The sequence below is a fragment of the Peromyscus maniculatus genome, chromosome 2, assembly GCF_049852395.1.
Source record: "Peromyscus maniculatus bairdii isolate BWxNUB_F1_BW_parent chromosome 2, HU_Pman_BW_mat_3.1, whole genome shotgun sequence".
NCBI classification, from domain to species: Eukaryota; Metazoa; Chordata; class Mammalia; order Rodentia; family Cricetidae; genus Peromyscus; species Peromyscus maniculatus.
Window position 1 is genome coordinate 122,395,634 of NC_134853.1, and position 18,724 is coordinate 122,414,357.

An 18,724-nucleotide genomic window follows, 5' to 3' on the forward strand; every position below is an offset into this window, starting at 1 on the left:
GTCTGAGAGTATCTCTCAGCAGTCCTTACTGCTATATATCCTTGGAGAAAGAGGGACTTAGTGAATCTGGCCAGTTTCAGGGACTTCCTGAAGCTTTTGAGTTGTTTACTTCCTAAGTTTAAAGAGATTCCCTGTAGGATGATTTTTTTCACTTCTCTTAGGACATCGTGTTTCTTAACAAGCTCCCCTCAAAGATGAAATGTTTTATCTCAGAGGAATTTGTTACATAATGGGGGAGCACATGTCTATAACCCAAATGCAGGGAGGTGGAGACAGGAGGATCCCAGAGACTTGCTGGCCAGCCAGTCTAGCTGAAGTAGTGAGTTTCAAGTTCAATGAGAAAGAGCCTGTCCCAAAAAATAAATGATAGAGTTATAGAGGAAGACAGATGACGTTGACCTCTGGTTTGCGCACACAGACACACAGACACACACACATCACACATACATACACACACATATACACACAGAGAAAGAGAGAGAGCGGGAGAGAGAAAAAGAGAGAGAGAAATTATGTAGAGTTTCATCACAATTCCAAGCCCAATATATTAAAACTTTATCGTTCTAACTCATGGCAGCAGAAGAAATAACCGTATTTGCAGTACATTTCTTCATTTCAGATTGAGTAGAATTTATGTGAAACATTATCTGAAGTTATCCCTAGTATTGGGGTGTTTTAATCCATCAGATATTCCTTGGATTTCTCTAATATCAACATGACTTTATTGTGTTAATTTATGCAAATTAACAACATGTTTACAAAGGCATTTTGGAAAAAATTTCTCCCTTTATTGAAATTGAATGTAAAGTTGTTACCTGTGCCATAACTGCTTGGCTTTGTAGTATTACACCAATAACTTTAGAAAATAAGGTAAAATAAGGATGACAATAAAAACCTGACCATGCTAGTATTAATGGTCATTAAATTTTTCTGTTATGTATTTGATCAAAACTGTGAACACTTGCTTAGCTGAGAATTCTGTCTTATCCTGCAATACTTACCCTGGGTTGTGTGGCATAAAGAAACAGAGTGACTTTTTAATTCTCATTATTTATTGTTCTTTTTACTTTGTAAAAATGCATATGCATCACAAAAATTATAATTTAATGTGAAATCATTCTGTAATATTGACCCTAGATATTGGAGCATTGAAGTTTGAAGATTTATTTATATTTTTCCTTTTGTATTTTTCATAGACGGCCAGTACATGTGAGTTTTTGTTTTATTTTTGATTTATTGATTTCCAGGTGGACATCTCTGAAGTAAGATGATTTGTCAGAAATTCTATGTGGTTTTGCTACACTGGGGTAAGTTACACGCTCCTTTGTATATTTGGAAGGATATTTCTGTAGATGAATTTCTAAAAAGGAACTTTTATATTGAACAGTAGTTTTGGTGTCTTGTGGTCCCAACCCATGCCTATAAATAGCTGCTCTTCGGTAGCTCCACCAGGAATGCATGTTACCATTCTTTCACCTTTTACCGTGTCAAATAAGACAAATATAACATTGTGTTTTGGTTTTATTTATTTGATTTTGTGTGTGTGTGTGTGTGTGTGTGTGTGTGTGTGTGTGTGTGTGAAGTTGGCTATGTTTCTGGTAAGATTTTTTGTTTATACATTCCAACTACCTTGTTGTTAGGTTTTATTGGTCTTAGACAAATTTTTAGAACTTTCTAAAATGTAAGTCTTCTAGCTGTGTGATAAGGCTCCATAGAGAAACAGAACTGATGGTGATGATGTGTGTACATATGTGTGCACACACATGTGCACGTGTGAAGATGTTTGTAAGCAACTAAATCATGTAATTGTGAAGGCTCAGTGGTTCTAAAATCTGCTGTTGGAAAACTACAGACCCAGGGGAGCCAATGGTGTCTAAGTGTAAAGGTCTGAAATACACACACACACACACACACACACACACACACACACACACACACCCCTACATTCACATATATAAAGACAGACATACACCTCTGTAGTAATGACAGTATGATGCTCTGAGGGGATATTATCAAGGAATGGTGCATATGTTTGAGATGGTCACTGAATGCCACAACTCTTCAAGACAATTAAATACATACCCGTCCCTCCTCTCACCCATTGTAGACTTGCCCTTCAGAGGAAGCTTCTTCAGATGTTTTTGTTTTGTTTTGTTTGTTTGTTTGTTTTAATGGTCTTGTAGCTGGAGTGAACCATAACATTGTCCTGTTTGAAACTAGCCATACACTGCCCTTGACTTTTTTTTTTAATATAGGGAAACCTGGTTTATTATTTACTTTTTAGTGCCTACACTTTGTCAAATTCATTTGTAATTGTAATGTATTTGTATTTTGTTACTATGTACTTATCATGTAGGAAATGTTTTGGAGTCTGTAAATATGAAGAGTTGACATTAACTGATAACTGTATTATTTCACAGTATCATTTTGGTGCTTTGAGCACTTACTCTCTGCTCCCCTAATATTTTCCAAGAATGTATATATTGTCACTATCTGTAGGTGACACACCATGTGTTAGATCTTTGACCATCCTCCTGTCTAGGTATAAATATATGTATCATTTGACTAACTCATCTACAACTTCCTCTGCTCCCTCATGATCCACAGTCTGCTCTCTACTTGTTGAAGGTCAATTCATTTAGAATTCACATGGCCATGAGATCATGTGTTGTTTGCCTTTCTGTGCCTGCCTTAACTAACATATGCCCTCCTTGTATTGAGAATGGCAGCTTCCTTCTTTTTATGGATGAGTATCTGTTGCTATAGAGTGGATGCAAGTTGATTGTCTCCCACGATCCATTGTGATGGGAGATTTGGTCCTTGGATGATGGTGTCAGGAAGTGCTGTGGAGCCTTTAAATTCTGGGTCCTAGTGGGTGGTCTTGACGCACTCTGGGGCTTGTGACTCCTTGAGTTCTCATAAAAGCATCATCCTATCAAACAAGCCTGGCTTTATCCAGCTGTCTGCTCTTGACTGGAGCTTTATTTACTTGTTTGCCATCATAGTATACACCTGCCATTGATGCTCACACCATCACATTTTTTTAAATGTAGTTATTATAAATGGGACCGTCCCCTCTTTTTTATCCCTTTCCTTTTCTGTTGTGACAGGGATCTCACAATGTTGCCCAGGCTGGTCATGAAATTGATGGCTCCAGTGATCTTCCTGCCTCAGCCTCCTGAGGTGCTGTAACTACAAATGTTCTGTAAGTGTATTTTTTAGAAATTCTTTTCCCTGTGTTTTGAGGATGATTGCCATCTAAAGTCTATAGTTCACATCAGGGTTCACTTTTGTCCATCTGTGGCCTTGGACAAATGCATGATGATGTTTCGCCTCTACTATAGAATCAGACGGAATAGTGTCCCTGTCTACTTGTCTCCATGTCCTGCTTATTCATCCCTCTGCTCAGCTTAAATCCTGGAAACCAGCATCCTTGGTGGAGTCATACAGATTGTATCATGGTGATGGTTAAATTTCCTGTGTTTTTTCCTGGCTTGATTTTATCCTCCTTTGAACTGAATATTATGCCTTTGTCTGAATTATGCACTCTATCCATTTAGACACCAAAGAACATTGTTTGCTTCTGTTTCTCTACACTTTGTTATGTTTAATTCTTCAAAAACTCTCATTCCATGTACAATTCTCAGAATACTCACAGTGCATAAGTGGATATATACAGCGATAAAGCATCAGATCATTCAGATTCGTTTGTAAAAATGAACAAATGTAGAGAGTCAATTGTTTATTTTCAAACATTTTTTACTTAAAGATCGGCTTAAAATCTGAGGCTTTTTGGGTGCAGTGCTGTGAATGGTATAGTTTTCTGTTTAAAAAGTGATGATTTACCTGCAGTGTGAGTTTCCTGGAGGGAGTCTGTTGATTGCATCATTTCCTGGGATGTGGGTGGGGCACTTTCTGTAGGATATCACACATCTGGAGACTCCTTGGAAGGTTCAAGAGACCTTGCAACTATCTTTAAGTCAAAGACAAACTTTCTCTGAAAACGTTTAGTGAAAAATGTTAACATAATGTTGTGACTCTCCTAATGAATACTGAGTGCTTTAGTGCTTAGCGATAGAATTAAACATCCAGATATTTATTTATTCTGAAAGTTAGAGTAATTTTATTATAAAAAGGGAGAGGATCAATATAAATTTTCTCAAACTAAAATATAAACTTTTCACATTAGTGAAGAAAACTGATGCAGGAATTTCCAAAAGGGGAGGTGCCGGAGAATGGCATTAGTTCAGTAAATATATCAAGTTCTCAAGTCTTCTACACCAGAAGGTGGAAGCTCAGAGTTATTCATTAGGTACTGTCTACTCAGCACTCTAAAGCTTAAGTGTTTCTGAGTACTGCACCATCTAATCTCAAGCAGTTTCTAGTCACATCTTTGTCAAAAACAATCACTTGTTTTCTGTGTCTTTTTACTGTCCTGACAGAATTTCTTTATGTGATAGCTGCACTTAACCTGGCGTATCCCATTTCTCCCTGGAGATTTAAGTTGTTTTGTGCACCACCAAATACAACGGAGGACTCCTTTCTTTCACCTGCTGGAATCCCAAAGAATGCTTCAGCGATGAGTGGGGCTTCTGAAGCGATCGTTGAAGCTAACGTCAATGCAAGTAGTATCTACGTTTCTGAGTTATCCCAAACCATCTTCCATTGTTGCTTTGGGAATGAGCAAGGTAAAAACTGCTCGGTGCAAGCAGGCAACCCAGAAGGGAAGACCTTAGCTTCAACGGTTAAGGCTTTAGTTTCTCGCCAGCTGGGTAAGTACTTTCGTGTCCCAAGTATACACTGTTGTGTTGTGCCTGCATTCATCAAAATGTTTTAATTCTCTAAAACTTGTATGAATTAGATAGCTTATTATGTAATTCACATATAGTATAAATTTTATATAGTTTTAAAATTTGGATTCATTGTATGACTAATCAGTATGCTCTGATCATTTAATAGCTTATAAAACTGTCATTAAGGGAACTATTTTACTTCTGAGTACACTCTTTAGAGTCTAAATTTTCTTAGAAGCAGAAAAAAAGCACACTTTAAATAGATAAAATATCAAATTACTAACAGCGCTGTTGAAGTAGCAAAAGTTTCAAAATGTTTACAAATAATAATGATTGTGCAGGCAAAGAATCTCCCTGAAGGAATATGTTATTATGATTGAATTTAATTGTTGTTTTAAGAAAAACGCACAATGAAAGCAGAGAGCTTAGTTAATTTTGTATGTGAAAATTGAAGGAACAAAACTATTTCTAAGTCTTCTGAAGGGGCACAGAAGACTCAATTATATGGAAAGACCCCAAGTAGGGAAGGGTAGGCATACCTGAGTAAGGACTTGTGTGGTGTTAGCTGGATTTCCCAGTTGATATTAAAGACCTTCAGTCCAGATAATTCTTCAGGTTGACTTCTGTTCTGCAGAATGCTTAATGGTAGCCCTGGTCTCTACCCAGTAATAAAAGAAGTTTCTTTACCCCTAACCATAATAAATATCTCCAGCCTGTCAGACTGGCATGTGAGAGGCAAAGGCACTAGGCCTGTGAGTTCTAGACCAGCCTGGGCAACAAAGTGAGGTCCTGTCTCAACAACTAAATCAAATGAAAGAAATCTTCAGATGTTGCCAGATGTTCCCCCACCTACCCAGCTTAGCACTTTGATTATGTGGGGGAAAAAACCCCTATGTTGAAATCAGTTTAAGAGTAAGAAGGGGTTGGAGAGGTGGCTCAGTGGTTAAGAGCACTTGCTGCTCTTGCAGAGCACCCAGGTTTGGTTCTTAGCACTCACATCAGGAGACTCATGAACACCTCTAACTCCAGTTCCAGGTGATCTGATGCTCTCTTCTGGCCTCTGTGAACCTTTGTGCCTTTGGTGCACTTAAACTCACGCAGACACACACACACACACACACACACACACACACACACACACACAGAAATAAAACACAATAAATCATTACAAAAAGCATAATGATACAATTTAACTATGTTATAAAACTAGATTTTAAAAACAAGTTAGTAGGGATAATCCCAATTAAGATCATAAATATTAATGTCATTTTGAATGAAGCTTTTTTAATTAGTAAGAGAATATCTTAGTCAATCCATTGATTATTAAATTTGCTAAGAATGAACAGAGTCTTAATAATGAATGAGCCTTGAATGATAGAAATATCATTACCCTCCTTTTTTGAGGGGAAATGATTACCATACTATGTATTTCAACTTTATATTATAAAGTTGAATGGGTAACAACTTTTAAGTAAATTGAAGTTTTTGTGACTAAAATTAGGAGGGTAAGTTGTGGCTACCAAAGATTTCAATTTGTTATTCTGCCTATAGGTTTCTCCTTCTCACAAGGTACCCAACAGCTAGAAATACTTCTCATTTGGATAAATACATTAGTGTTGTCTTAAGTTAGTTTTGCCTTGTTAGCCATATATATATATATATATATATATATATATATATATATATGTATATATATATGTATATATTGAAGATTTACTTTCATTTTTATTAATACATATGTATGTGTCTGTTTGAATGATGGCACGTGTGTTTGGTTGCCCATGGAGGCCAGAAGATGGCCTCCAGTCCCTGGGAGCTGGAGTTACCAGTAGTTACAGGTAGTTGTCTTGATGTAACGATTTCTCTTGGAAAGTAAACATTAACTAAGATAAATAAAAATGAGTCATGTCCTGTTTGGGTAGCTTAAGATTAAAAACAAGTTGAGAAATAGTGATGGAATTGAATTCTCTGATTCAGAACAGGCTGGGGCAGGGCGGCGGGATGGGAGTGAAAGGATATTAAACTGACAGATGGCTGAAGGCGCATGGCTCATGCAAACACACTCCTATCGGGACCTGTCGTTCCCCTCTCGGAATGGGCAGCAGAAGTTGTGTCAGAATGCTGCTAAATTCAGTTGAGTGCTTCTCTTTGACTGGGCTGTTCAGAATGTTTTTTGAGGTTTAATGCGGTTTATTTTTAATGCAGGTGTAAACTGGGACATAGAGTGCTGGATGAAAGGGGACTTGACATCATTCATCTGTCATATGGAACCATTACTTAAGAACCCCTTCAAGAATTATGACTCTAAGGTCCATCTTTTATATGATCTGTGAGTACCGATGAAATTAATTTGGCTCGTCATATGACCTGATTTGGACAGAAGTCGATTATGAATCCCTCCCATCCCTACACTTCCTTTTGTAACTGTGTACATTATAGAGAGTGGTTTGTATGTTTTTATATCCATCTTCTCCATTAGGCTTCCCCTTTTCTCTTCCTGTTTATTTAGGCACAGAGACACTGCAGATATGGATGAACATACAGTCTAAAAGAAATGTGAACATTACCAGATCATTCCTCTGTGTAAATTGGCTAAAGTGTTTATTATAGGAATTATCCTAATGTTCTTTCAGACACACCCCTATCTGTTTGCTAACTGAGAGAAGTTTTTTACTGTGTTCAAACTTCATTGAAAACATTGCCAACATGAGTAGTTTAAAAAACTTGATGCTGTCTTTAGGAAGAAACAACAGAAAGAAGTTAAATGGATGGGGAGCAGTTGGAGGCATGTTAGAAGTGCCTTGGTTGTATTGAGGGATTGATATAATGAAGGAAGTGAAGAGTTCCCAACTTTCTAATGACCTGGTAAATTCACAAAGCCAGCAGAACTCACAACTGCCACAGCAGGAGGACTTGAGTTTTTAGGCCTGAAGGAGACTCCTGCTGTGGCAGGTAGCTGGATTAAAGATGTGTCCAGGAAAATTGAAAGAGCTGATGATGCTCCAGTAATGAAAGGGGACAAGGAAGAAAAAGAAGGGCCCTTGTTTCCATGTTGTATTAATTAATTGAACTGTCATAAGAACAATAGATATTTTGTATAGCTCTCTATTTTAAAGATTCTGTAAGGGTACAAGGTGCTTAAGATAAAGCAAACCTCTCACTTCCATCTTTAGAAATACCTATACAGTGAGAGTTAGAAGATAGAGAGAAGAGCTGTGAAAAGCCATCTTCCGGGCAGGGCACAGATACTGCAGTCATGGACTCACAGCAGCTGTGGTTGCCTGCCCTGGGCCTGCTCAGGATTGGCTCTGTCAATCATCATTCCTGGATGTGGGAGGGCTTCATGGGCCTCTAATCTATGTGTTAGTTACTTTTCTATTGCTGTTATGAAACATCATGGCCAAAGCAATTTATGAAAGGAAGCATTTAATTGAGCTTATGGTTTCAGAGAGTCAGAGTCCATGATGGCAGAGTGAAGGCAAGGCAGCAGGAACAGCTGAGAGCTCACATCTCAAAATGCAAAGTAAGCAACAGAAAGAGCCATGGGAAAGGTGCAAGTCTTTTGAAACCTCAAAGTCAACCCTTAGTGACACACCTCCTCCTAGTAGGCCACACCTCCTAACCCTTCCCAAATAGTTCCACTAACTGGGAGCCAAGTATTCAAATATATGAGTCTATGGCAGCCATTCTCATTCAAATAACCACACCCTCCATGCTGAACTAAGAGCTACAGATAGATTCTGAGAAAGGAAGAGTCATTGTCTTTATGTACCCACTGGTGAGCCTGCCAGGCCCCAATGGACAGTTCCAAACCCATGATCACTCAGGTGGCACTGGTTAAGCTTGGTGGCTCACAACACAAAACAAAAAGACATGACTACAGGGAAGGGATTTATGGGGAGGGATAGGGATTGGCAGGAGAGAGTTAAGAAGGGTTAAGAGTGAGAGTAGTCATAATGCATTATACATATGTGTGGAAGTGTCAAGGAACTCATCTTATTGACTACAAAATTAAAAACTCAAAAGTCTTATTCAGTATTTCTCCCTAAAACCAATGACACAAGTTCCATTACAGTTTATTTTTTAATTTACTAATTTTCCAGTTTTGTCTTCAGTGTCATTTATATACTGTGTGGCTCCATCTACTGAAATTTGCAGACCAGTCATTTTTAGTAGCAAAGAGACAAAGGTTCTTCATTTGGTCCAGATGTTTTGAAAGGCATCTGCTTATAACTAAGCATAGATGTCCCACCTTCAGTTCAGAAGTCAGGTGGTAAAGGGACACCTGCTCTTAAAACACTGCAGAAGTTTCAGAGCTAACAACCCAAAGTCCAATAGCAAGGACTGGTGATAAAAGGAAGAGTGATGTTTGTGAGGCCTCTAGCCCAAGCCATATTTACTTATTGGCGTTACCAAAAATGTGTACTTTGTCATGTGGAATTTAGGTTGTGTTTACCCGAATGGTCACATGAGCTATTATGTACATCCAGCCCCTCTGTGGTCTCAATCAGTGGCTAAAATGATTGGTATGGCCATTCCTTTGACAGTTGTTATTCTAATTATATGAAAGGAGGAGAATTATTTTTTTAATGATTGAATAAGACGTCCTAGGCTTGAGAAATTTACAGGTATAATTTAGGTAGCATTTAGTTGATTTCTCTGAGTCACTGTGGTCAAAAAGGACCACTGATTTGACAATTAACTCTAAATCCAAGTAAGAACACTTAGTCTACTGACATAAGCTTTTTATTAGCTCTTCCTTTTCACCTGATAATAGGAAACCTTTATACTGACTATCTTATACATTCAAAACCCTTTTCAACTCATCTGTGAGCCATGGCCAATGGGCCTTCATTTCTGTTAATTCAACATGCACAAATCATTACACATAATCCATCATATACATATACTTAAGGAGATATATCACATGATCATCTCAATTGATACAGGAAAGGCCTTCAACAAAGTTCAGTATCCCTTTATTGATAAAAGCCTTGAAAAAATCATGAATAGAAATAAAATTCTTCAACATAAAGGCCATATATGACAGACCTTTAGCCATGTGAGTGTGTGTGTGTGTGTGTGTGTGTGTGTGTGTGTGTTTATATTATTTATGTGTGTGTGTTTGTAGGTCATGAGTCTAGAAAGGAGCTCATGGGAGGAGAGGAAGATATCTTAAAGGAGGCAGAAAATATAATAATGAAATACACTTACTTTTGGGAAGCAAAAGTGGAGAACTAACCCAGGTAAAGAACCAGCTTTAGGGGTAAGGGAACATATAGGGACAATGGAGAAGGAAATGACTGAGAACGAGTGTGAGGACACATGTGTATGTAGAACCTGCAATGAAACTGAGTACTCAGTATTATTACAATTAATTAAAACGAAAAGAAAACCTCAACAAAGATATAAAAAGTGAGAAAATAAACAACTGTAAGGAAGCATCAAATATGTAGTTACTGTCTTCATTTCTGTGGTAGACTATCAGCTTACCAAGACCTTGGACCTGCACATACTGTAAAGGGAGAGAGCTGCTGAGTTGCATTCGTCCCTCAATAGAAATACACACAGTGGCACTGTTTCTCCTCTGTGCTCTGTTTAATGTTTCTTGTAAATAACGAAATGAGAGTCACCGTGGCATGGGTGGTGCTTATTCCTGCATGGCTAAGTTGACCATATTCCTTTATCTTTAGCACATACATAAGATAGCTGAAATTTTAAAAATAACTACACTTTTAGAAATACTATGTCTTTATCTCCATCTCTGCCTTTACTAGTAACTAATAATTGCCAAGAAAGAATACTGAAAGGATCAATTTGATCAAGATAAATTGGCTCACCAGACACATGGAGAAACCATAGTTAGATCCTAGTTAATTTTCCATTTTGGGCAGGTTAGAGGGGGTAACCAGCTAACCAAATTATGATCTAGAAGATTTCAAAAACACTGGGTGTACTGGTTCTATTTTTGGCAACTTAACACAAATCTAGACACACTTTGGAAAAGAGACTCTCAGCTGAGGAACTGTCTCTATCAGATTAGCCTGTATACATGTCTGTGGAGTGTTTTTCTTGATTGCTGATTGATGGAGGAGGGCCCAGCCCTCTGTGGACAGTGCCATTCTGAGCAGGTGGGCTTGCCTAGGTTGTATAGAAATCAAGCCAATAAGCAGCATTCCTCTGTGGTTTCAAGCTTCTGCTTTGAGTTCCCAAGGTGGCTTTTCCCCATGATGGACTGGAACCTATAGCCAAATAAGGCCTTTCTCCCTGAAGCTGTTTTTGGTCAGTGTTTTTATCACAGCAATAGAAAAGCAGACTAGAATCATGGGGCGAGTGATCATGGCTGTCGACGGAAAGTGCTTCCAAAGGATAGATGGATAAATCCCTGGCCTGTATCTAGTTGTCAGGGCATTGAATCTCAACCTTTCTTACTTAGCCTCCATTGACATTTGCTGTCTGTGGGCATCATCGGCCAGAATCTCCAGACCTTCCATTTGTGTCATAGTCCATGGATGCTATAGAAGGATGCTTCTAGGGGAGGAGGGCATTGAAAAATAGTCTACTCATAGAAGAAACTTTGTGAGTTACATTTTCCCATGCCTAGAAAATTAATTTTGGTGTTGGGTCATGAGATGGAGGTTGCATTTATGGATGGGAAGCTCTTTGCTTCTTTTATCAGTAGGGGATGTCTACTTCTAAGATGCTTATGCCCAGAAAGGTAATTTCTACTGAAATGCTGTGGGGTTGGAAGCCAGAGAGAATACATGTTGTATTATATCCAGATACCAATTCTAGGCTGTTGGTTTTTTTTTTTTTTTTTTGGTTTTTTCGAGACAGGGTTTCTCTGTGTAGCTTTGCGCCTTTCCTGGAACTCACTTGGTAGCCCAGGCTGGCCTCGAACTCACAGTGATCCGCCTGCCTCTGCCTCCCGAGTGCTGGGATTAAAGGCGTGCGCCACCACCGCCCGGCTTAGGCTGTTGGTTTTTATTGAGTGTCATTCCAGGATCTTTGGCTTCTAGAACCATTCTGAAAACCACTGTAACATTTCTGAATGCTTTGGTAATGCCCTTTTGCACAACCCTTTATGTAGCATGATTTTATGGCCAAGATTCTTATTTAGAAATGTTGGGACTTGCTTTAAAATAGTAATTAAATGTATCATTTTATTTTAAGGAAATTACCATTTTGTTCCATCAAAGTTCACAAGAGAAATCTTTCAAAGGCTTCCATATGTGAAAAAAAGTGTGTTTTTCTGGGAGCTAAAATTTGATGTTTAAAAAGGATTTAAAAACCTATAAATATGTCCTCAAAGGGACAACATTGTTTGAGTTCAGATATTAATGTTTGTCTGAGAATCTGAAGAGAGGTACTCTAAGAAATGTGATATGCTGGGACTGCTTTAGACATTTATTTTTGACCAGGGAGGAAGTTCTTCCTTTCCTTTGTAAGGTCCTGTGACCCCATATTCTGAGTTGAGTGCGGGGAACAGTGATCACAACAGACTCCCCTTTGTTGTGTGACAAGACTTTTCCTGGGGAGACAACACACACAACTATTCACTCCAGGTAGGGAGCTCATGACAGACCAAAGTATGGATACCACCAAAGTCCACCTTGGTGAACCAACAAGTTTTATTGGGGTTACTTACAGGAATATGGGTGAAGAGTTACTTACAGGAAAAGAAATGACTTAAAAATAGCTGCACCACCAAAGCCCACCCCAGCATGCATGACAGTTCAGCAAAGCCAGGGACCTGGAAGACACTGCATACCCTCAGGCAGCTCAACAGGTTGTTTCCAAATGACTCAGTTGATCTAAATCTCTTCCAGTCAGTTTGGCTGATTTTTGCTTCTTATTGTTTACTCTGGGAGGGAGGGACCTAGTGAATCTGCTCAGTTTCAGGGACTTCCTGAAACTATTTGAGTTGTTTACCTTCTAGCTTAAGGAACTTCTCTGTAGGGTGTTTCAGTCTGAGAGAAAACCCCTACACAGTACCCTTGATTGTGGAGCTGGTAGGAAATTGTAAAAGCATAAAGTGCTACAGCAAAGTTTGAAAGTGTGATCATGTAATAAAAGAGGGCCAGAGCACATGAACTAAGGATTGCCCAGTACAAATTAAGAGTAGGCAGGAGTGAGTGGAGAGTGTTTGCAAATGCCTGAGGCACAGACAGCAGAGCTGGAAGACTGAAGGCTGAGTGTGGTTGAGCAAGGAAGCCAGTGAACACAGGGAGCAGTGTTCAGGTCAGGTCAAGAAGAGCTGCCTGTCTAGTCACGCTGGGGACTGACTTTGAACCTTCCTGGCAACTAAAGGCTGACTCATTTTTTTTTACTCACCAGTTTTCTATCAGCACTTGGTCATTTCAAAATCCACATACACAAGCTTCAGTGCCGTGAATGGTCTCACCGTTCTTATTGACGTCATCTAATTTACATGTTGTCACGTGCTTTCTCCAGACTTTGTCATCACTTATGATCCTGCTCTTCCTCTAAACTCAATATGAAGAATTCCACACCTTAACTAACTCTTCTCTGAACTGTGCTAGTCCTGTCCCTCTGGACCTCCAGGAATTGTTCCCTGTGAGTCTTGGCTTCTCTCTCTTGAGGTACTTGGTCCCTGTGACCTCCCTTCTTTGACTCCTTCATAATGAAAGGTACCCGTGTTCTTTCCTGAGTTTTCCCCTGGCAGGTTGCTTCACTGGACACGCTCCGCTCTCTCTGTGCTTTCGTCCAATATTGATGCAAGTCAGACTTGTTTATCTCCCTCTACCGGGAAGTGTCTGACCCCAGATTACCCACAGGGCTGGTGGGGAGGCTCTGGATATTGCTTAACCAGGGAGAAGCAGACATGTTTTTTTCAAGGGAAGTTTCCAGGGTATCTAGGCTTTCCCTACCTCACTGGCCTATGACAGTTTTCGGATTCATTCTGAAAGTGGATAAGCCCTTCTCACTAAGTCATAAGTTCTAAGTCATTTGAACTTATTTCTAGAGAGACTAGGTACTGTATAATTCCATGTCCTTGTAGCTAGACAGATTTTTATTAGCTGGTAGGCCAACAAGGATGGATCTTTCCCTCATGGACTTTGGACCCTACCTCCTGTTCCTCTGCTAACATTAGACAGGGAAGGCCCTCCTTAGAATTTAAATTGCTTGATGAAGAAGTGGAGGTAGCTGGCTCTCTGGAATTCCACTAAGGCCAAGCTTCATCATCCTGGTCAAAAGAACAAAATCTAAGTTCTACTTCTTGCCCTGGGGAGACATGACATTCAAAATGACCTCCTTTAAAGAGTTAATCAAGGTGCCCTGTCAATCACTGGGCTAGTAGTCCATTCTTCACTCACTCCCATCTTGCCAGAAATCTGATTCACCCAGGCAAGGGGTGGACTAATTAGCCTCTTAGTGAGATAGTCTATCCTACCCAGAAGCCCCTTCTAGACTCTGTGGCTTTTGGAGCCACCACCACATGGCCTGTTCACTTTTCAGAGTCACTCAGAAAATCACAACTTTTCATTTTCTCTCTATTTTGGATATTGGCCAAAGCCTAAGCATGCTTTTCCTTTCATTCTGGGTTTTCCCAATCTTTCTCTGAAGTTCCCCTCCATTTTCTACTGTTCAGTGGCTTGCCGACCTTCAAGTCCTTGTCTTCCTCTCTTCCTCACTCATCTCTCCCTCCAGGCAGCTGCAGAGATGTACCGTTTTCTTGCCCTGGTGTTTTTCTCTCGAATTCCGACAAAATTATCTTTCTGAGTCTCCTTTAAGATTCTTTTATTAACAGACTCAGAACCTAGAGGGAAACCTCAGTTTCCCAGGTAACACTGGTTCCTTTTGTTTAATGGCATTTTTCTTTGTTTCCTCTTACGAAAGGGAATCAAGAGAAACTTCACTGTGTCCTATGGGATGTTGACCACGGAGGGTGATCCCTTTGGTCATGGCTGCTCTTCTTACTGATAATGCAGACTCAGATGGCCAGCAAGCAAATCATTTCTTAAGAAGAGAAGTATTTGTGCTGCTGAGAAGCTAGCTGGTCTCATAAATTGGAGGTGCTTGGTGTAATATTAAAAAATATTTTTACATTAATTTATTTGTGTGTGTGTACACGTGTGTGTATGTGTGGGTGTGTGTGCCACAGCTTAGGCATGGCCATAGAACTTGCAGGGTCAATTCTCTTTTTCCACCATATGGGTCCCAGGGATCAAACTCAGGCCACCAGCTTTATTTTGATTCAACTTGAAATAACATATGTTTTTCTAACCATCTCCTGTAGTAAATTTGCATTTTAGTGTTAAAATTGATTTCTTATGGGAGGTTTATAATTGGGTCTTATTTTTCACCCAGGTTGCTACTGACTGCCTTCTAAATGAGATATTTAGACTGTTTGTATTTAATCCCACCAACTCTATTCTCAAGCCTTCTGTCTCTTTTCTCATACTATTGTTTCTTGTCCTTTTCTTCTTTTCTCTATTCTTTTTTTTTCTTCTACTTCTTCTGTTTTCAAGACAGGCTTTCTCCGTGTAGCTCTGGTTGGCCTATAACTTGCTCTTAGACCAGGCTGGCCTCAAACTCAGACATCTGTCTGCCTCGGAGTGCTGAGAGTAAAGGTGTGTGCCACCTCCGCCCAGCTGCTTTTCTGTATTCTTTTAGGTTGGTTTTTTTTTTTTTTTTTTTTTTTTTTTTTTTTTTTTTTTTTTTTTATAATTCCCATGTAATCTGCTTTGTTGCCTATTGATAATGCGCCATGCTTTAGTATAGGTCATACCTGTAAATACATGGTTGCCTTTTTTTGTTTTAATCAACCAATAAATAATTATCCTTGGAGTTAAACTTCATTCCTTTGTGTGACACCAGATTTCAATCTTCTTTTATTTTCTGGTGTCCAAAGCCTTTCTTTAGTATTTTTATAATGCAGATCTGAAGATGATTCTTTAAGTTTAGATGTGTCTGGAAAAGGTCTTTATTTTATATTTGTTTTAAAGGATATTTTCACTATGGGTAGTATCTTAGCACTATGGCTTTTTTTTTCCTGTTAGTGTCTTTGTGCCCCCTTGCTGATGCTACCTCGACAGTTAATCTGCTCTCTCTTATTTGTTTTTCCTGATACAGCCTGTCTCTAAGCTGAATTCGATGTCGTGCTTTCAAAAACCCACCCATGCTCACACGTTGCTCTTATATTTAAATGCAGGCCTGAAGTCATAGATGGTTTGCCTCTGGCCCCCTTGAAAGACAGTTTTCAGACTGTCCAGTGCAACTGCAGTGTTCGGGACTGTGACTGTCATGTGCCAGTGCCAAGAGCCAACGTCAACCACTCTCTTCTGATGTTCCTGGAAATCACATCTGCTGGAGTGACTTTTCAGTCACCTCTAATGACAGTGCAGCCCATGCTTGCCGGTAAGTTGCATATCAGAATGGCAATAGTCCTGAGAAATCAATCGCATGGAGGAGTTGACAGGTTGTTTGTGGGTTAAAGATCTTCACTGGCTTACATCACTTTGATCAATGCTGAAAATCCTGGTAATGTAGTAGAAGGGTATTCCAGGCAGCTTCTCCAGTGTGTTCACAGTAGTACATGTCTCTAACACTAGCGCTGAAGCCGTCCTTTGAAGCGACTGTGGCCTCTATAAGTCTTGGATTTATTGAATGTATGTGTATTTTTTGACTATCACCTGTTTACATCTCAGATGTAGCACGGATTTAAAAAGTTCTTATTTACAAAAACAAACCCAGTGCCAGTAGTTATTGGGGTGAATGCTGGAAGATCAGAGAAGCAGAACAAGCCATAGCCACCTCACCTCACCAGTTCCTCAGCTGATCCTCTTTCCTCAGACTGGAAGCCTCTGAGTCCTCATCCAGAATGAATCTCAGCTGAACTGCCGCTCGAAAGCCTAAAAGCTTAACCAGCTCTAGTTCCTGGTCTTCATGCCTTATATACTTTTCTGCTTCATGCCATCACTTCCTGGGATTAAAGGCTCTTGTTTCCACACATGGCTGTTTCCAGTGTGGCTTAGAACTCACAGAGATCCAGACGGATCTCTGCCTCTGGAATGCTAGGATTAAAGGCATGTGTGTGCCACCATTTTCTGACCTCTATATCTAGTGGCTGTTCTGTTCTCTGACCCCAGATAAGTTTATTAGGGTGCACAATATTTTGGGGAACACAATATCACCACACTCAGATAACTATTTCTGAAAATTATTAAAAACATTTTTACCTGAATATCCGAGAAATATATCTTAGTAGTCATGGGTGGAGGGACTATTATAGGGGCTGGAGACACTGTAAGGAGCAGGGCAGGGTTTCCACTCACACAATAGGCCTGTAGTAGTGAGCAGAGTCAACAGCTGCATTTTCTTATTGCAGAGATCTTCAAGCCTCCTTTAATAAATTTAAATATTGAGTTCATAGATGTGAATAACAGGTGCAGGTATTAAGTTACTTTCTTAGTTTTATATGCATGCCGATGTACAATGTGTTCAATTGTATGTTACTCAGCAGCTTTACTATTTTTTTATTTCTGTTTTCTGAAATGATACCATGCAATTCTTCATATGTGTGCATGTGTGTGGGCAGGTGCATGTGGAGGTCAAAGGTCTATGTTGGGCTTCTTCCTCTATTGCTCTTCCTTATTTATTTTAATCAATCAATCAATCAATTAATTTGTGTGTGTGTGTGTGTGTGTGTGTGTGTGTGTGTGTGTGTGAGAGAGAGAGAGAGAGAGAGAGAGAGAGAGAGAGAGAGAGAGAGAAGGTCTCTCACTGAGTCTGGAGCTTCCAATTTGGCAAGACTAACTGGGTAGTGAGCTCCAGTAACCCACCTATATTTGGCCTCTCAGCACTAGGACCACAGGCACACACGACCAGGCCTGGGTTTTATGTGGGTGCTGGGGGTCCAAACTCAGGTGACAGGCACTTTATCAGCTGAGCCACCTCCCCACCCTCTGAGCAACTCTCCCCATTTGCCTTTGATTCATGGATCTCGGTGTCACTGGAAACATTTTTCCATTTATCTGTGACAATTGTCTACACAGTTCCAAATGCTGCTTCTTTTCATATGACTTAAGATGCTACTTTTGAACCCTCATTTAACATTTTAGTTTAACTTTCAAGTAATTTGTTCTCTAGAGACATAGGCATGACTTTTTCTTACAAAATAATGATAATAATACCCAAGCAATTCAATTGTGAAATTATGTCATGGGAAAAAAAATGATAAAATATTTATTTAACAACATGTTCTACCTGGTAATTTAAAAAGGCACTTAGATCAACATTGCATTTAATTTGTTCCCCAAGTAGAGTAGTTAAGGGAAAGCGTGGCCACAGAATTTATATATATTTGGAAACTCTTAATTCTGTCCTAATGCAGAGATAATTTTAGGGAAAGATCAGTTTTTTTGTATTTGAACATAAAATATCCAAAATTTGTAAATGCCGTGGAAGAATTAAGATGTATTATGTGAGAGTGTTGGTACAGGAATTATTACTTCTGTTATGATGGTTGTGGTGGTTTGAAAGAAAATGGCCTCCTAGCCGGGCGGTGGTGGCGCACGCCTTTAATCCCAGCACTTGGGAGGCAGAGCCAGGCGGATCTCTGTGAGTTCGAGGCCAGCCTGGGCTACCAAGTGAGTCCCAGGAAAGGCGCAAAGCTACACAGAGAAACCCTGTCTCGAAAAACCAAAAAAAAAAAAAAAAGAAAATGGCCTCCCAAAGGCACTATCAGGAGGTGTGGCTTTGTTGGAGTGGGTGTGGCCTTGTTGGAGGAAGTGTGTCACTCTCAGCTGCTGATTTCCTAGGGTACTTGAATGCGTGTGCGCGCGCGTGTGCATGCACGCGCACACACACAAATAAAAATAAAATAGATTTTATAAAACAAAGTATGAATTTGTGATAAGCCTCTTGAACTTCAGAAGTTAATGTTTTTCAATATTCTACTACAATGT

At 39.5% G+C, this 18,724-nt stretch overlaps 1 protein-coding gene across 9 annotated transcripts in view; it reads left to right on the top strand.

Moving 5' to 3' along the window:
• Lepr (leptin receptor) overlaps window positions 1–18,724 on the top strand; it is a 97,931-nt gene that overhangs the window by 30,978 nt on the left and 48,229 nt on the right. For all 9 annotated transcript variants that reach the window (XR_013049246.1, XR_013049247.1, XR_013049244.1 and 6 more), the window contains exons 2-5: window positions 1,248–1,307; window positions 4,443–4,772; window positions 6,999–7,122; window positions 15,970–16,175. Coding sequence is in view for 4 of the 9 variants with exons in the window: in XM_006998025.4 (XP_006998087.2) it covers window positions 1,268–1,307; window positions 4,443–4,772; window positions 6,999–7,122; window positions 15,970–16,175 (700 nt within the window). In the remaining 5 variants the exon portion in view is untranslated. The remainder of the gene's footprint in view (window positions 1–1,247; window positions 1,308–4,442; window positions 4,773–6,998; window positions 7,123–15,969; window positions 16,176–18,724) is intronic.